General features: G+C 35.9%; 1 protein-coding gene across 1 annotated transcript in view; it reads left to right on the top strand.

The window, feature by feature from the left end:
* Positions 1-1,928, top strand: part of SHCBP1 (SHC binding and spindle associated 1) — a 31,682-nt gene extending 29,754 nt beyond the window's left edge. Inside the window, exon 13 of the mRNA XM_037816123.1 lies at positions 776-1,928. Within this exon, the coding sequence (XP_037672051.1) occupies positions 776-1,101 (326 nt within the window). The 3' untranslated portion in view covers positions 1,102-1,928. The remainder of the gene's footprint in view (positions 1-775) is intronic.
* Positions 1,929-17,819: the final 15,891 nt, after the last annotated feature.

The raw sequence follows: 17,819 nt of genomic DNA, 5'->3' as shown, positions 1-17,819 counted from the left end.
CAGAAGTCCAGGCAGGCTTGACTAGATTCTTTGCTTATGGTCTCACAGGGGTCAGCTGGGCAGGGCTCTTACCTGGGAGCTCTGTGGAAACTTTTCTGGGTCACTTATGTTGTTTTCAGAATCCAGTTCCTTGTGGCAGGACTGACATCTCCACTTTCTTACTCAGCAATGGAGAACCTCCCGAACATCAAATCCCTCTCCTGCTTCGAATCTCTCTGACTTTCTCTTCTGCAACCAGCTAGAGAAAGCTCTGCTTTGAAGAGCTTGTGTGATAGGTTAGGCTACTTGAATAATCTGCTTCCTTAAGGTCACTGACTAGTAACTTTCATAACATGTGCATCCCTGTGCCATGTAACAGTCATGGGAGTAACCTGAGGAGGTGGGGATCATGAATTCTGCCCATCACAAGCACTCACTTCAGCTATAATTAACTGCTAGATTGGGAGTTCTTTAGGAAATGTAGTACCATCTTATTGATCTTTCCATCGTAGCTCCTAGCATAGTTCGTAGCCGGTAGTAAAGATACAGGAAATATCTGTCGGATGAATGAGTTCTAGGCTGAAAAGTGGAAGGAATTGGAAATCGATGAACCTGTACGATGGTAAGGAACTTTGATTTGAAGAGCAGCACAACTGTTACTGAGATTCTTATGACAAAGAATTTTTAACACCAAAGTCAGATGCCAGTAGGAATCCTAGGCAGAAAAACTTGAAAGCTCTAGGATAAACTGTGTAGAAACATAACTTTATTTGTTGTAATTTGTTTGTTTCTCCAGAAAATAGAGCACTTAAAATGCAGACAACTGGAGACACAGATGCAGCTGAAAAAGTGGATCTAGAAGAGCTGATTCAATGTGCAACTGGTAAAATGGAGCCTTTTGTAAGATCTGTCCTTTCTGAGGACGTTGAAGGCAATTGTGAAATTGTAAATGAGCTAGTTGCTGCCTCCACGAAGAAAGGCCAGATGAAGAAGAAAAGGCTGAGTGAACTGGGTATCACACAAGCCGATGACAACTTAATGTCACAGGAGATGTTTGTTTCTATTGTGGGGAACCAGTTCAAATGGAATGGGAAAGGGAGCTTTGGCACATTTCTTTTCTGACCACTATAATGTGAATAGATATGAGAATATTGGATTTTGCGCATGCTGCCCTAAGAATCACTGCTGCTATCATAGTTTGCTTCAGGCCTGTATTTTATATTTGATATATTTGATTAGGTTTGAGTAAAATACAGATTTATTTCTATTTGCAGGTGTTGCACATAAGACACTCCCCTTCATAAAAAAGATTGTAAAAACATAATATAAAAAATATTTGGAGATTTCTTATCTAGAAAGTCTTGCTTTCTTACACATATAGTTCTCTCATATAAAACCTGTTAGTAACTTTATAGTGTAAATACACTTTAATATAGCACTTCGAAAAGAGGAGGGCAAGTCAGGAATGTACAATGAGTGCACAAAAATGTGATAGGTGTCAAAAGTGCAGTGTTCTTCTCATAGTTGTCTTTTTATCCCAATTATAGAAAATCTGATTTCCAAGCAGTATTTCCTTGCCTTAAAATAAAAGCTTTTAGGATTGGGAAGTTATCTGCCGAATCAGACTTATTATTGAGAATCTGAGTGGGATGCATTTTTATGTTAAACCTTGCGATCATCAAAACGGTAACAGACAGCATAGCAGGTTTGAAACAGAAATGAAACGTGTTGTTCAGAGCCAATGCATGTATAAAGCATTTTCACTGTTGCTGAATATGAATGATTAAAAAGAAGGTACTTCCTTTAACCATGACAGTATTCTGATCAAATTTCTCACTTCTCTTCCAAAGTCAAGATGATTACCCATATAACTTGTATTAGCTACATGTTCTTGATATCATATTGTAAAACCAAGCTTTTAAAAATATTTATATTCTAAAAAAAGTATATGTGACATTAATATGCTTACTAATTAAAATTCTAGTGATGGAATGATGAACTTGAATCTTTCATTTCTTTCCAAACTGATTATACACTATAGCGTCAATGTAGCATATACGATCCTTTGAAGTACACACACCATTTTAATATCTCTTTTTGGTGTTTCAGAAAGAGTATTAAGTTTTTTTCCAAGTATGGATACATTTGTTTATTAAATTTGAATAAATAATAACTTATTTTTTAGATGCTAGTAAATGTAGAAGGATGTATGTAAGATTTCTGTTTGGCCATTGAAAGGTATTTTTATTTTTTCTTCTTTTTAAAAAAGTCCAGCTATAAAGAGGCTTAAAAAGTAATTCTGATTGAAAGATACTTCTGTTAAAATGGCAGAATAGGGAGTTGTAGGACTCACTCCTTCTCCAAAAACAGTGAGTGGACAGGCAGAAACTTCTGAAACAACTGTTCTGGGGCTCTGGAGGCCAGGGGAGTACTGCATAGCCTATAGGGAAAAGTGGGATGAAGAGGTTGAGAAACTGTGCTAAAAAACTGTGAGTAATTCGCTTGGACATGTCTCCTAGTGCCCACCCCCCACCCTTGAGGAAAGCAGCTTTGGGTGAGACGGGCCCCTTCCTGATGGGCTGCTATGGACTGGAAGGCTGTGGAAATCTTCCTCCCCAAGAACAGGGAACTGATCCAGCTATTGGCTGGTGAGTTTAGACTGCTGGATCCCACTGCTTCTTCCCGTTCCAGACAGGTGCTGCTGTGTCAGAGGAGGAGCTGCCAAAGGGCTAAAATTATCCTGCTTTCTTAGGGCTGCAGGGAATGGGTTGTTGAAGAGCACCATCTGTTGGTCAGGCCAGGAAAGCATGGCTGAAAAGAAGGCTTTTTGGTGTCTTTCCTGACCCTCTCCCCAGGGCCCTTTGGAACTGGTCTGCGCCCCCAGTGTGGGTCCCTGGTCCCGTTTTGGCTGAGAAATACAAAGTATCAAAGAAGAGCCTTAATGCAACAACAATCAACAAAATCTTAGACAAGAAAGAGGAACTAGCCTTCAAGATAATCACATGCCCAGATAATCAGCAAAAAATTACAAGTCATACTAAGAAACAGGAAAATATGGCTCAGTCAAAGGAACAAATAAAAAATTTGGAGGAGATACAGAATTTGGAACAACTAATCAAAGCTGTTCAAATGAATCTAAGTCAAATTCAAGGAGATGAAAGAAAATATGGCTAAAAGGATAAAGGCTATTAAGAAGACCCTGAGTGAGCATAAAGAAGAATTTGAAAGCATACAAAGAAAAATAGCAACTTATGGGAATGGAAGGCACAATAGATGAGATTAAAAGCACATGAGGTATACAACAGCAAATGTGAACAGGCAGAAGAAAGGATCAATGACCAAGAAGACAGGACAATCTAAATCAAGCAGTTAGACGAACAGATAGAAAACAGAATGGAAAAAAATGAGCAGGGTCGCAGGGAATTGAATGACAGCATGAGGTGCACAAATATACACATTGTGGGTGCCCTAGGGGAGAATAGAAGGAAAAAGGGGAAGAAAGAAAATTTGAAATAATTGCCCAAAACTTCCCAACTCTTAATGGAGACATACATATCCAAGAAGCACAACATACTCCAAAAGAGAATAAATCTGAATAGACCTACTCCAAGACATACTAATCAGTCTGTCAGCAGCCAAAGATAAGAAGAGGATTCTGAAAGCAGCAAGAGAAAAAGGATCCATCACAATACAAGGGATGCCCAATAAGATTTTGTCCCAATTTCTCATCAGAAACCATGGAAGAGAGAAGTCAGTGGTGTGGATATACTTCGGATACTGAAAGAAAAAAACTGCCAGCCAAGAATTCTTTATCTGGCAGAACTAGCCTTCAAAAAGAAGAAAGAGTTTAAAATATTCACAGATAAACAGAAGCTGAGAGAGTTCATTAAGAGTCCTGCACTAAATGAAATACTAAAGGGAATTCTGCAGGTTGAAAAGAAAAGACAACAGAAAGAGGCTTGGAGGGGAGTGTAGAAATGAATATTATCAGTAAGGGTAACTAAAAGTGAAAAATGAGAGGCAAAACCAAGATATGACATATACAAGCAAAAGGAAAAATGGTTGAAGTAAGTACTGCCTTTATTGTAATAACAATGTAATAACAATGTTAATGGATTAAACTCCCCAATCAAAAGATAGATTGGCAGAATGGATAAAAATTATGACAGCTATATGCTGTCTACAAGAGACTCATCTTAGACCCAAGGATACAAATAGGTTGAAAGTGAAAGACTGGAAAAGATATTCCATATAAACAGCAGCCAAAAAAGAGTTGATAGCTATACTAATGTCAGACAAAATAGACTTTAAATGCAAAAAATGTTATAAGACAGGAAAAAGGACATTGTATATTAATAAAAGGGACCATCCACCAAGAAGAAATAACATAAATATTTATGCACTAACTAGGGTGCCCCAAAATATGAGGCAAAAACACTGGCAAAACTGAAGGGAGTAATAGATGTCTCTACAATAAATTTGGAAACTTCAGTACACCACTCTCATCAATAGATAGACCATCCAGACAAATGATCAGTAAGGATACAGAAACTTGAATAATATAATAAATGAACCAGACCTAACAGACATATATAGAACATTGCACCCCACAAAATGATATACAATCTTCTCAAGTACTCATGGTTTATTCTCAAGGATAGACCACATGTTGGGCTACAAAAATGTTCTTAATAAATTTAAAAGGATTGAAATTATACAGGGCACTTTCTCTGATCTTAATATAACAAAGCTGGAAATCAAGAGGTAGAGAACTGGAAAATTTACAAATATATAGTGGTTAAACAACATACTCCTAAACAATCAGTGGGTCACAGGAGAAATTGCAAGAGAAATCAGTAAATATCTCAAGACAAATGAAAATGAAAATATAATCTATCAAAACTTATGGGATGCAGCAAAGGCAGTGCTGAGAGGGAAATTTATTGCCCTAAATGCTGATATTAAGAAGGAAGAAAGAGCTAAAATCAAAGACCTGGAGGAACTAGAAAAAGAACAGCAAACTAACCCCAAAGCAAGCAGAAGGAAAGAAATAACAAGGATTAGAGCAGATATAAGGAAATTGAGAACAACAACAACAAACAATAGAGGGACTCAACCAAACCAAAAGTTGGTTCTTTAAGATCAATAAAATTGACAAACCCTCACCTAGACTGACAAAGAAAAAGAAGAGAGAAGATTCAAATAAAATCAGAAATGAGAGGCGGGGCATTACTACCAACCCCAGAGAAATAAAAAGGACCGTAAGAGGATACCATGCACAACTGTATGCTAATCAATTAGACAACTTAGATGAAATGGGCAACTTCCTAGAAACACATGAACAACCAACACTGACTCTAGAAGAAATAGAAGACCTCAACAAAGAAATCAAGAGATTGAATCAGTCACCAAAAACCTCCCCCAAAAGAAAACCCCAGCACTAGGTGGCTTTAAAGGTGAATTCTTCCAATCATTGCAAGAAGAATTAATACCAATCCTGCTAAATTCTTCCATAAAATTGAAGAGGAGGAAATGCTACCTAACTCATTCTATGAACCCAACATCATCTTTATACTAAAGCCAAATAAAAGTACTAAAAGAAAAGAAAATTATAGAGCAATCTGTCTAATGAATATGGATACAAAAATTATCAACAACATACTTGCAAGATGAATCCAACAGCACATTAAATAATCATATACCATGATCAAGTGGGTTTTACCCCAGATGTGCAAAGGTGGTTCAACACAAGAAAATCAACCAATGTAATACACCACATTAGCAAATTGAAGGAAAAAACTGCATGGTATTAATCAATGCAGAAAAGGCATTTGACAAAATCCAGTATGCTTTCTTGATAAAAACACTTACAAAGTTAGGAGTAGAAGGAAACTTCCTCAACCTGATAAAGGCATATGAGAAAAACCCACAGCTAACATTGTACTCAATGGTGAAAGACCGAAAACATTCTCTGTAAGATCAGGAACAAGACAAGGATGCCCACTGCCACCACAGTAATTCAACATTGTGCTAGAAGTTCTAGCTATAGCAATTAGACAAGGAAAAGAAATAAGCACCCAAATTGGAAAGGAAGACGTAATTACAATTTTTCACTATTTGCAGATGAAATGATCCTCTATTTAGAAAGTCCCCCAAAATATGCAAGAATGCTATTAGAGCTAATAAATGAGTTCAACAAAGTGGCAAGATACAAGAAAAATGTGGAAAAATTAGTGTTTCTATACACCAGTAATGAGCAATCTGAGAAGATCAAGAAAAAAAATTCCATTTAGAAGAGCAACTAAAAGAATCAAATATCTAGGAATAAATTTAACCAAGGATGTAAAGGACCTGTATTCAGAAAACTACAAAACATTGCTAAAAGAAATCAAGGAAGACCTAAATAGATGGAAGAGCATTCTGTATTCAGAATTGGAAGACTATTATTAAGATGTCAGTTGTACCCATATTGATTCACAGAATCAAGGCAATCCCAATGAAAAACTCAATGGCCTACTTTGAAGAAATGGAAAAATCAATTATCAAATTTCTTTGGTTAAACAATTAAGCACCCTGTGAAATGCCAGATGAGTCACTCCTTTTATCTTTGTGGGGTGAGCAGAAAGCGAACAATAAATGGGGTTGGGCATATCAAAACTGAAGATCAATACCTTAATTTTGCATTAAAACATTAATGTTATGGGTATAATTTGATGGCTGTATTTCATTAGATTTAATTTCTTTGTCAAAATATTATTTTTAATGTGCAGTTTAAAGTTCAGGCATGCATTCTGGCTCAGTGATTGAAAGTAATTTAAATTAGTGGGAGAATAGCATGCTTGCATCACATAGACTGAGACTGGTATTCATTTACCTATGTTGTGCCAGTTTGTGTTGCAGTTTGCCAATTCAATATAGCCCTGCATTTAAAATTCCTATTTAAGATTTGTCAATATCATTTTTAAGAATATAAAGTACTTTATTTTGCAGCTAGGACTTGAAATAAAAATTTTTTAGGATTTGTTAGGAATAAGATTAATATTGTATTGTGTATAACCTGCACAATGTGGAAAGCTGATATACCTCTGCAAAATCTTTACCTCTGTGCTGTCAGTGTGATGTGCTTTCTGCATGGTTATATACTCCTAGCGATTTTTATTAAAACTTCTAACACTTAAATTAGATGGTAAAAGATCTGAAAAATCTGCATAAATGTTGGAACATAAAGACAACTGTAGAAGTTGAAGACATGATTGCTGTATTTCAATCTTTATTCCCACTCAAAATATTGCCTTCTAAGCTTTTTTTTTTTTTTGTTCAAAGCATGATCTTAAAGATACGTTTAAGTTGATGGATGTAATGAAGTGTTCCTACTGCATGTCGGCGGCCCTCTCTGCCCTAGTTACATGCTTACAGGGTGCAAGTTTAAAGCTACAGAGTGGAAGTTGGTTTGGGGCCTCTTCATTTCATTTGTTTAGTTTCTCTGTTATTTTTCTCTACTTACATGTAAGAATAAATCCTTTTTATCTTCTTCTTTGGAAGAATAAGGGGTCCTGATTAGCCAAAAACATCTTGAAAATGAAGTACGAAGTTGGAGGACTCACACTTCCTGATTTTTTAAAGCATACTACAAAGTACATTGTTCAAAACAGCATGTTATTGGCCTAAAGATAGACATACTGATCAATGAAACTGAACTGAGAGTTCAGAAATAGACCCACACATTTATGGCCAATTGATTTTTTTAAATGCAATTTTATGGAGATATACTCACACACCATATAATCCATCCAAAATATACAATAAATGGCTCACACTATCATATAGTTGTGAATTTATTGCCACAATCAATTTTAGAATATTTTCATTACTCTAAAATAGAGAAAAAATAAAAAAATAAAAAAGAACACCCAAACCACCCCATACTCCCTATCCCCCTCTTATTTATATATTTTTTGTCATTATTTTATTACTCATCTGCTCATACACTGGTGAAAGGAAGTGTCAGTCACCAGGCTATCAGACAGCCACACGGTAAAAGCTATTTAGTCATACGATTATCTAGAATCAAGTCTACTGGATTACCATTCAAAAGATTCAGGTATTTCCTTCTAGCTATTCTAAGACAATAGAAACTAAAAAGGAATATCTATATGACACATAAAAATAACCTCCAGATTGACCTCTTGTCTCTATTTGAGATCTCTCAGCCACTGAACCTTTATTTTGTTCCATTTCTTTTCCCTTTTTTTGGTAAAGATGGCATTCTCAGTCCCATGATGTCAGGGCTAGGCACATCTCTGGGAGTCCTGTTTCTTGTTGCCAGGGAGATTTACACCCCTGGGAGTCATGTCCCATGTAGGGGGGAGGGTAGTGAGTTTATTTGCAGAGTTGGCGGAGAGAAAGAGGCCAGATCTGAGCAACGAAAGAGGTTCTCTGGGGGTAACTGTTAGGCATAATTATCAGTAGGCTTAGCTTCTTTGCAGGAATAAGTTTCATAAGGGCAAGCCCCAAGATTGAGGGCTTGACTTATTAAATTGGAGTCCCCTAATGCTTGTGAGAATATCAGAATTCCTCAGCTGAGAAAATTTAATATTTCCACATTTTCCCTGGCCCCTCAAGGGACCTTTGCAAATATTTTTTAATTTTCTGCCCAAAGTACTCTGGAGTGCTTTGGGGTATCATATTAACCTGTGCAGAATAACAAGACTTCATTCACCATTCTAGATTCCATGCAACCATGTTTAAATAAACTGACCGTACAGGTTATATTAGAAGGTATGCTACAGAAAGTATAAATTTTGTACCAAAATTTCTTAAGTAACAGTCAAAACTCAGGAAGAGTGTGACTGCTGAAAGAGCTTACAATATATGAAACTTTACAGCCTAATGGTTTTTGACAAGGCTGCCAAGTCCACTCAAATGGACCAAACAGTCTCTTCAACAAACGGTACTGGGGAAACTGGATATCCATATCCAAAATAATGTAAGAGGACCATTATCTCACAACTTATTAAAACTTAACTCAAAATGGATCATAGACTTAAGTAAAAGGGCCAGGATCATAAAACTCCTGGAAGAAAATGTAAGGAAACATCTTCAAGATCTTGTGGTAGGCAGTGGTTTGTTAGACTTAACGCCCAAAGCACAAGAAACAAAAAAAAATAGAGAAATGGAACCTCCTCAAAACTGAAGATTTTGTATTTCAAGGACTTAGTCAAAAGGTGAAAAGATAGCTCACACAATGGGAGAAAATATTTGGAAACCACATATCTGATTAGTTTAAAATCCAGAATATATAAAGAAATCCTACAATTCAACAATAAAAAGACAAACAACCCAATTCAAAAATAGGCAAAAAGACTTGAATAGACATTTCTTTGATGAGGAAATACAAATGGCTAAAAAGCACATGAAAAGATGCTCATCTTCACTAGTTATTAGGGAAATGCAAATAAAAACCACAATGAGGTATCATTTCACACCTACTAAAAGCCACTATTAAAGAAACAGAAAACTACAGGTGTTGGAGAGGATGTGAAGAAATAGAAACACATATTCACTGGTAGGAATGTAAAATGGTTCAACTGCTAAGAGAGTTTGACAGTTTCTCAGCAAGCTAAGTTTGGAACTGCTGTATGATCTAGCAATTCTGCTACTAAGTATATACTCAGAATAACAAAGCAGGGACACTTACAGACATTTACACCCCAATGTTCATAATGGCATTATTCACAATTGCCAAAAGATGGAAACAATCCAAGTGTCCACTAACTGATGAATGAATAAATGAAATGTACTGCATACATATGATGGAATATTATTCAGCTGTAAGAGGAAATGAAGTACTGATGCATACAACAGCATAGATGAAAGTTGAGGACATTATGTTGAGTGAAATAAGCCAAGCGCAAAATGACAAATATTGTATGTCTCACCAATATGAATTAAATATAATGAGCAAACTCATGGAGTTAATATCTAGAATATAGGTTACCAGAGGGTGGAGAATGGGGGGGTGATGCTTAATTTGTGCAGAATTTTGAATAAAGTGAATTTTTAATCAAGTGATTGTAGCACATCATTGTGAATGTCATTAACAGCACTGAATCATGCATGTGATTGTGGTTGAAAGAGGAAGTTTAGAAGGAAAGCTCGAGGATGAAACATGGGACTCTACAACATAGTGATCCCTGTTGTGGATGACAAAGTTAGTTACTAGTACAAATATAAGAATGTTGTTTCATCAACTAGAACAAATGCGTGTCACTATTACAAGGTCTTAATAATCTGGTGGTGTATGGAAAAAATAAACCTAATATGTGCTATGTACTATGGTTAATAGTAATAGAATATTCCTCCATCAGCTGTAACAAAGGTACCACCCCAACGCCTAGGGTCAACGATAGAGGGTATAAGAGGTGTGGGTTTCTTCTTTTCAGAGTAATGAAATTGTTCTAAAATTGACTGTGATGATGCAAGCATAACTGTGACCATAGAGTGCACTGATTGTATGTGTTGGATGGATTGTATGGTGTGGGAATAAAATTGCATTAAAGAAGTAATGCTGATTAATTCTTCATCAGCTTTAGCCGAATACTGGTTTGTTTTTTTTTTACATTTTCTATTGTGAAATATAACATATTTGCAGAATAGAATATATACATTCTGTTAAATTCTGTTAAATTAAGTAATATTTAACAAATAGTTAGCAAATTTCAAAGAATGTATGGGTTATGGTTTCACAATTTTGGTTATTTCCCTATTGAGAAATATAACATATATACAGAAAGGTGATAACTTTCAAAGTGCAATTTAACAAGTAGCTATAGGGAAAATTTCAAAGAATGTCATGGGATATAGTTCCACCATTTCAGTTATTTCCTTCTAGCTATTCAAATATCCTAGCTTCTAAAAAAAATATAAAGATTCAGTATTTTTAATCCTTTGTTAAATCCTATCTTGTCTGTTGCTACCCCTTCCTCTAATTTAATCACTTTCTCCATCTTCAAGAGTATCTACGCAGTGACCACCCTAATTTGTTCATATTGGAAAGCGGTGTCAACATTATTGGGAAGGGGGCTGCATCTGGTTGATGTTCTTAAAGGGACTGTTGACTCTGGGTTTTAGAACTTGTCTGGCATAGGAACCCTCTGATGGAGTTGAGTTTCTGAAAAATAAACTTAGTAAGTGAAACTTTTATAGAGTCTCAGGGACCTAGGTATTTTGTGACTACTGTTGGGTTGGGCTTGGCACACTGATGCCATTTGGGATATCTAGCTGGAGCTTGCATAAGAGTAACCTCAAGATAGTTTCTCAACTCTTTGAAATCTTTTAGCCACTGTAACTTTATTTTGTTACCTTTCTTTTCCCCTTTTTGGTTAAGGCATTTTCAATCCCTCAATGCCAGGGCCAGGTTCATTCCTGGGAGATGCGTGCCATGTCACCAGGGAGATTCACTCCCCTGGGAGTCACGTCCCACATAGTGGGGAGATTAATGAATTTATTTGTGGAGTTGGGCTTAGAGAGAGAGGCCACATCTGAGCAACAAAAGAGATTCTCTGGAGGTGCCTCAGGCATATTTATTATTAGTCTCCCTTTTACACCCATAAGTTTCATAAGAGCAAGCCTCAATATTAAGGGCTTGACTTATTAAGTAGGGGGTTCCTAATTTCACAGCATATATTCTGGCCAAGATAAACAGTGTCTCACACTTTGTTCACTGAGTTGTACAATCATCACTCTCAATTTTAAACAATTACCACAGCACAAAATGCCCCAAAGCTCTTATCAGCCCCTGATTCAGATACTGATTTAAATACTAATTTGAATAAATATATTTATTGAACTCCTCTTAAAAAAATCAAATTGAGTTTCCAATTGAATTTCCACTTTATCTTGGGGTTTAAATTTTATATATTCTCTTGTACCTTGCTAAAGTGTCAAGAAAATTATGTGTGGCTAGGTAAATAAAGTTAATACATTTCTTCCCTCTTTTTATAGCACAATAGTTTCTCAGATTTCATTTCTGTTCTCTCTTATTCTAAAAATGAAGCATGGTTTATACTCTTACCAATTCTGTGTGCGAGTGAAAATTTTACACCACATATTGTCAATTTAAAAAATGCCTATGTGATGAATGAAAAAAATAATCATTTAAATTTGTTTATTCTATTACTATTATTTGATTTGAGTATTTTATGATTTACTAATTTTATGATTTAAAATTTTATTAGTTACAGTCTCATATATTTATTGTTCTGAAAATTGCCTGTTCATATACTTTGTCTATTGTTCTATTAGGTAGTTAATAGCTATAGCTATTAACTATTAGGTTGTTAATAACAATGACTGTATTATTGATTTACAGTAGTTTTATGTATTATGGCTTTTAATCATTTAAGGTTAAATATATGTGTGTATGTAAATATATAATATTCTCTTGTGCTCTCTGAGCTTTGCTTATGGTATTTTTATAAGTTTATTTTTAATTGTGGTAAAATATACATAAAAAATCATTTGAACCATTTCAAGTGGATAATTCTTTGTCTTAAGTATATTGACAATACAGAATAACTCTCTTCATATTTATTTCCAGGCTATTTTCATCATCTCAAACCCAAAATCATTTAGCAAGAAATTCCCATTCCCCCTCACTACAACTCTGGGTACCACTATTCTGCTTTCTGTCTTTATTAATTTGCTTATTCTAAGTATTTTATATAAAAGAAATACAAAAGTTTTTCATTTGGTTTCTGGCTTATTTCACTCATCTTGATGTCTTTAAGGTTCATCTATGCTATAGCATGTACCAGCACTTCACTTTTTTTTTCTTTTTTTATGACTGAATAATATCCCCAACGTGTGGATATACCATTGTGTTTATCCATTCCTCTGTTGATGAACACTTGGGTTGCTTCCATCTTTTGGCTATCGTTAATAATGCTGCTGTGAACATTGGTGTAAAAATATCTGTCTGAGTCTTTCCATTTATGTAGGTTTTCTTTAATTTCTTTCAGAAATGTTTTGTTGTTTTCTGTGTACAAATCTTTCACTTTGGTTAAATTTATTCCTAGGTATTTTATTCTTTTAGATGTTATTGTAAATAGAATATACCAGAAATGGGGATTTATTAGGTTGCAAATTTACAGTTCTAAGGCCATGAAAATGTTCAAATTAAGGCATCACGTGGTATATACCTTCTCTGAGGAAAGGCTGAGGGCATCTGGGGCTCCTCTGTCACATGAGAAGACACCTGGCTGGCTCTGCTGAAGCTTCTCTCCTGGATTTAGCTTCCTGTTTCAGTGGCTTTCTCTGAAAATGTCTCTGGGCTTCTGTCTTAGCTTCTCTCTTCGCTTCTCTGCTTGTTTCTCCTGGGGTGTTTCTGAGCAAGCATCTCTGAGCTCTCTCTCCCTGAGATCTCTTAAGGACTCCAGTAACTCACTAAGATCCATCTTGAAAGGGCAGGGTTGTATCTCCATGGAAACAACATAATCAAAAGATCCCACCCACAATAGGTCTGCCCCCACAAAAGTGGAATAAAACAATGTAGTCTTTCATGGAGTATATAACAGATTCAAACCAGCATGGGGGAAACAACTACAAATCAAAAGTATAATACACAATTATATATTTACCTATGTAGTTACCTTACCAATCTTCTTTATTTCTCTTATGGAATCTAGTTACTTGCTAGTGTCCTGTTATTTTAGCCTGAGGACTGCCTTTAGCATTTCTTGTCAGGCAAGTGTCATCACATAGTTGGGCATTCATCACCACAATCAATTTTTGAACTCTTTCAGCTTTTATCTGTAAATGTCTTGATTTCTCCTTCATTTTCAGATAAGATGGGTGTTTATATCACACTGCTGTCAGAGCAAATGTAGCAAGCTTCTCTATATCCCCCAGCCTCTACCTCAGTGTATGTTGCTTCCAGAAGAAAGGCAAAGCAAGAGGGCAAACGGGACTTGAAGGACATAAGTTAGCCTCCACTGGAAGGTCCTGACCTGATTTGGGCTTCAGTCACTCCAAAGGCCTTCAAGGAACTGAAGTCTTTTTAAGTCTTCAAAATGAGTAAGGGGATTGTTTTTTAATGCAATTTTATTGAGATGTATTCACACACCATATAGTCAATCCAAAGTATACAATCAGTGGCTCAAAGTATCATCACATAGTTGGGCATTCATCACCACAATCAATTTTCAAAAAGTTTTATTAGTCCAGGAAACAAAATAAAATAAAGAGAAAACTCAAGACATCCTGCACTCTTTATTCTCCCCATTATTGATCCCTAGCATTAGTGTGGTACATTTGTCACTGTTGATGAAAAAATATTGATATTACTGTTAACTATAGTCCATACTTTGTAATAGGTGTGTTTTCCCCCATATACCACTCTATTATTAACTCCTTGTAATAGTTTCAAACATTTGTCCTAGTTCTTGGAGGAAATTTTATATTTGTACTGTTAATTACAGTCATTGTCTACCACAAGATTTACTATGTTATACTTCCCTTCTGGTAACATATATGACTCTAAACTTCCCCTATCAAGCACATTCATACACAACTCAGCACTGTTAATTATACTCAAAATTATGTGCTACTGTCATCTCTAACCATTTCCACTCATTTAAATTCAACCTATTTAAAAATTCTGCACATCTTAAGTAACCACTCCCCATTCTCTAGCCTCATTCTATCTCCTGGTAACCTATATTCTAGATTCTATGTGCATGAGTTTACATAGTATAATTAGTTCATATTAGTGAGACCATACAATATTTGTCCTTTTATGTCTGACTTATTTCACTCAGCATAATGTCCTCAAGGTTCATCCATGTTGCTGCATGCTTCTTTCCTTCTTACTGCTGAATAATATTCCATAGTATTATACCATATTTTGTTTATCCATTCATTAGTTGATGGACATGAATTGTTTCCATCTTTTGGCAATTTTGAATAATGCCACTATGAACATGTGTGCAAATGCCTGTTTTTGTCCCTGCTTTCAGTTCCTCTGGGTGTATACCAAGTAGTGAGATTGCTGGATCATAGGGCAACTTTATACCTAGTTTTCTGAGGGACTGCCAAACTGCCTTCTACAGCGGCTGTTCCATTTTCTATTCCTACCAGTATGCATAAGTGTTCCTATTTCTTCACATTCTCTCCAACACTCGTGGTTTTCTGTTCATTTAATCATGGCCATTCTAGTAGGTGTGAAATGATACCCCATTTTGGTTTTGATTTGCATTTTCCTAATAGCTAGTGAAGATGAGCAACTTTTTATGTGCTTTTTAGCCATTTGTATTTCCTCTTTGGAAAAATATCTATTCTAGTCTTCCCCTCCCCCCCTTTTTTGGCTTAAAAGCAGAAATTTATTGAAGCTGGAAGTCCAAAATCAAGATGTTAGCAAGGCTTGCTTTCTCCTAGAGTCTGTAGCATTCTCTTGCTGGCTGTTGGCAATCCTGTTGTTCCTTGGCTCCTATCTCTGCCTTCCATCACATTCTTTCACCCATTTTTAAATTGGGTTGTTTATCTTTTTTTTGTTGAGTTGTATCTTCTTCATTTTTTAATGCAATTTTATTGAGATATATTCACACAACTTACCATCCATCCAAAGTATCCCACCAATGGCTTCCAGTATCATCACATAGTTGTGCAATAGCATCACAACCAATTTTAGAACATTTCATTACTTCAAAAATAATAATAAGATAAAATAAAAATGTAAAAGAAAATACAGGATGTCTCATACCCCTTGTCACCCCTATTCCTGATCCTAGTATTAATGTGGTACATTTGTTACTGTTGACTAGAGAATATTAAGATATTACTGTTAATTATAGTCCATAGTTTGCAACAGGTACTTTTTTTTCCCAAATACCCCTCTATTATTAATTCTTTGTAATAATGTTGTACATTTGTTCTACTTCATAAGAGAACTTTTTAATATTTGGACTCTTAATTACAGTCATTGTCCACCAGAAGATTCACTGTGTTATACCTTCCCATGTTTTCACCTCTACCTTTCCTTCTGGTCATGTACATAACTCTAAACTACCCCTATCAACCACATTCACTCACAATTCAGTGCTACTAATTATACTCACAATAATGTGCTACTGTCACCTCTGTTTCCAAATGCTCAAGTTCAGCCTAGTTAAACATTCTGCACATGTTAAGACAACTGCTCCCCATCCTCTAGCCTTGTTCTATCTCCTGGTAACCTATATTCTAGATTTTATGTCTATGAGTTTACATATTATAATTAGTTCGTATTAATAAAATCATACAATATTTGTCCTTTTGTGTCTGACTTATTTCACTTGACATAATGTCTTCAAGGTTCATCCATGTTGTCATGTGCTTCAGGACTTCATTCTTCTGAATAATATTCCATCTTATGTATATACTGCATTTTGTTTATACATTCATCTGTTGACGGCCACTTGTGTAGTTTCCATCTTTTGGCCATTGTGAATAATGCTGCTATGAATATTGGTGTGCAAATATCTGTTTGTTTCCCTGTTTTCAATTCTTCTGGGTATATACTGAAGAGCAGGATTGCTGGGTCATAAGGTAATTCTGTACTTAGCTTTCTGGGGAACTGCCAGACTGTCTTCCACAGTGGCCGTTCCATTTTACATTTCCACCAGCAATGAATATGTTTTCCCATTTCTCCACATCCTCTTCAACACTTGTGGTTTCCTGTTTGTTACATAGTGGCCATTCTAGTGGGTGTGAAATATCTCATTGTCGTTTTGATTTTCCATAATAGCTAGTGAAGATGAGCATCTTTTCAGCTGCTTTGTAGCTATTTGTATTTTCTCATTTTTAAATTGGGTTGTCTTTTTATTGTTGAGTTGCGTCCCCTTCATTTTTTTAAATTCATTTTTACTGTGATATATTCACATACCATGCAGTCATACAAAACAAATTGTACATTCAGTTGTTTACAGTACCATTATATAGTTGTACATTCATCACCAAAATTAATTTTTGACATTTTCATTACCACACACACAAAAACAATAAGAATAAAAACCAAAGTGAAAAAAGAACAACCAAAGTAAAAAACATTGGGTGCCTTCCCCCACCCATTTTTCTACTCCTCCATCCTTAAACTGGACAAAGGGGAGTGTGGCCCATATGGCTTTCCCAATCACATTGTCACCCCCTCTATACTACATTTTTGTACAATCATCTACAGATTGTGGTATTGCACTAGTTTTGCAAGACATTACCATTGGGGTAAACTGGTACCAAGTATACATATAAGGACCTCTCTGTATTATTTCTTACAACTGCATGTGAATCTACAAAAATAAAATGTTAAAATAAAAAAAGCAAATGTCTTTCAATTGCTACAAACTTGTTTACAAAACTGTGACTTTAAGGGTCAAAAACTTTCTTTAAAGTTACCATAGAGGGGAGAACCTAAGATGGTGGCTAGGTGAGACAGGGCAAAAAAATACCTCCGTGAAAAATACTAGATAAAAACCAGAAAGTGACCCAGAACACCACTTCCAGTGTGGCACCAGCCAGACAAAGTCTGCTAAATCCACAGGGAAAGTGCATTTGGTGAAACCAGGAGTCTGCATTCTGAAATGAGTGAGTGAACCAGCTGAAAGCCCCCTGGCTGTGCTGCAGTGTGGGGAAAGAGTGGGCTGGCATTTGGAGACAGACTAGTTCCTTAAAAAAAAAAAAGCCTGGGAGCGGCTGCAGATAAGATGGGGAGAGCCACACAGTGAAGCATGGCAGGAGCGGGCTGGGCTAATGCCTCGGTGTCTGGTGTGGAGGATACCCCTTCCCACACCCACTGCTGATTGTCTCACGAC

This window comes from Choloepus didactylus, chromosome 22, assembly GCF_015220235.1.
Source record: "Choloepus didactylus isolate mChoDid1 chromosome 22, mChoDid1.pri, whole genome shotgun sequence".
Taxonomy (NCBI): Eukaryota; Metazoa; Chordata; class Mammalia; order Pilosa; family Megalonychidae; genus Choloepus; species Choloepus didactylus.
This window is presented reverse-complemented; position numbering and strand designations above follow the sequence as displayed.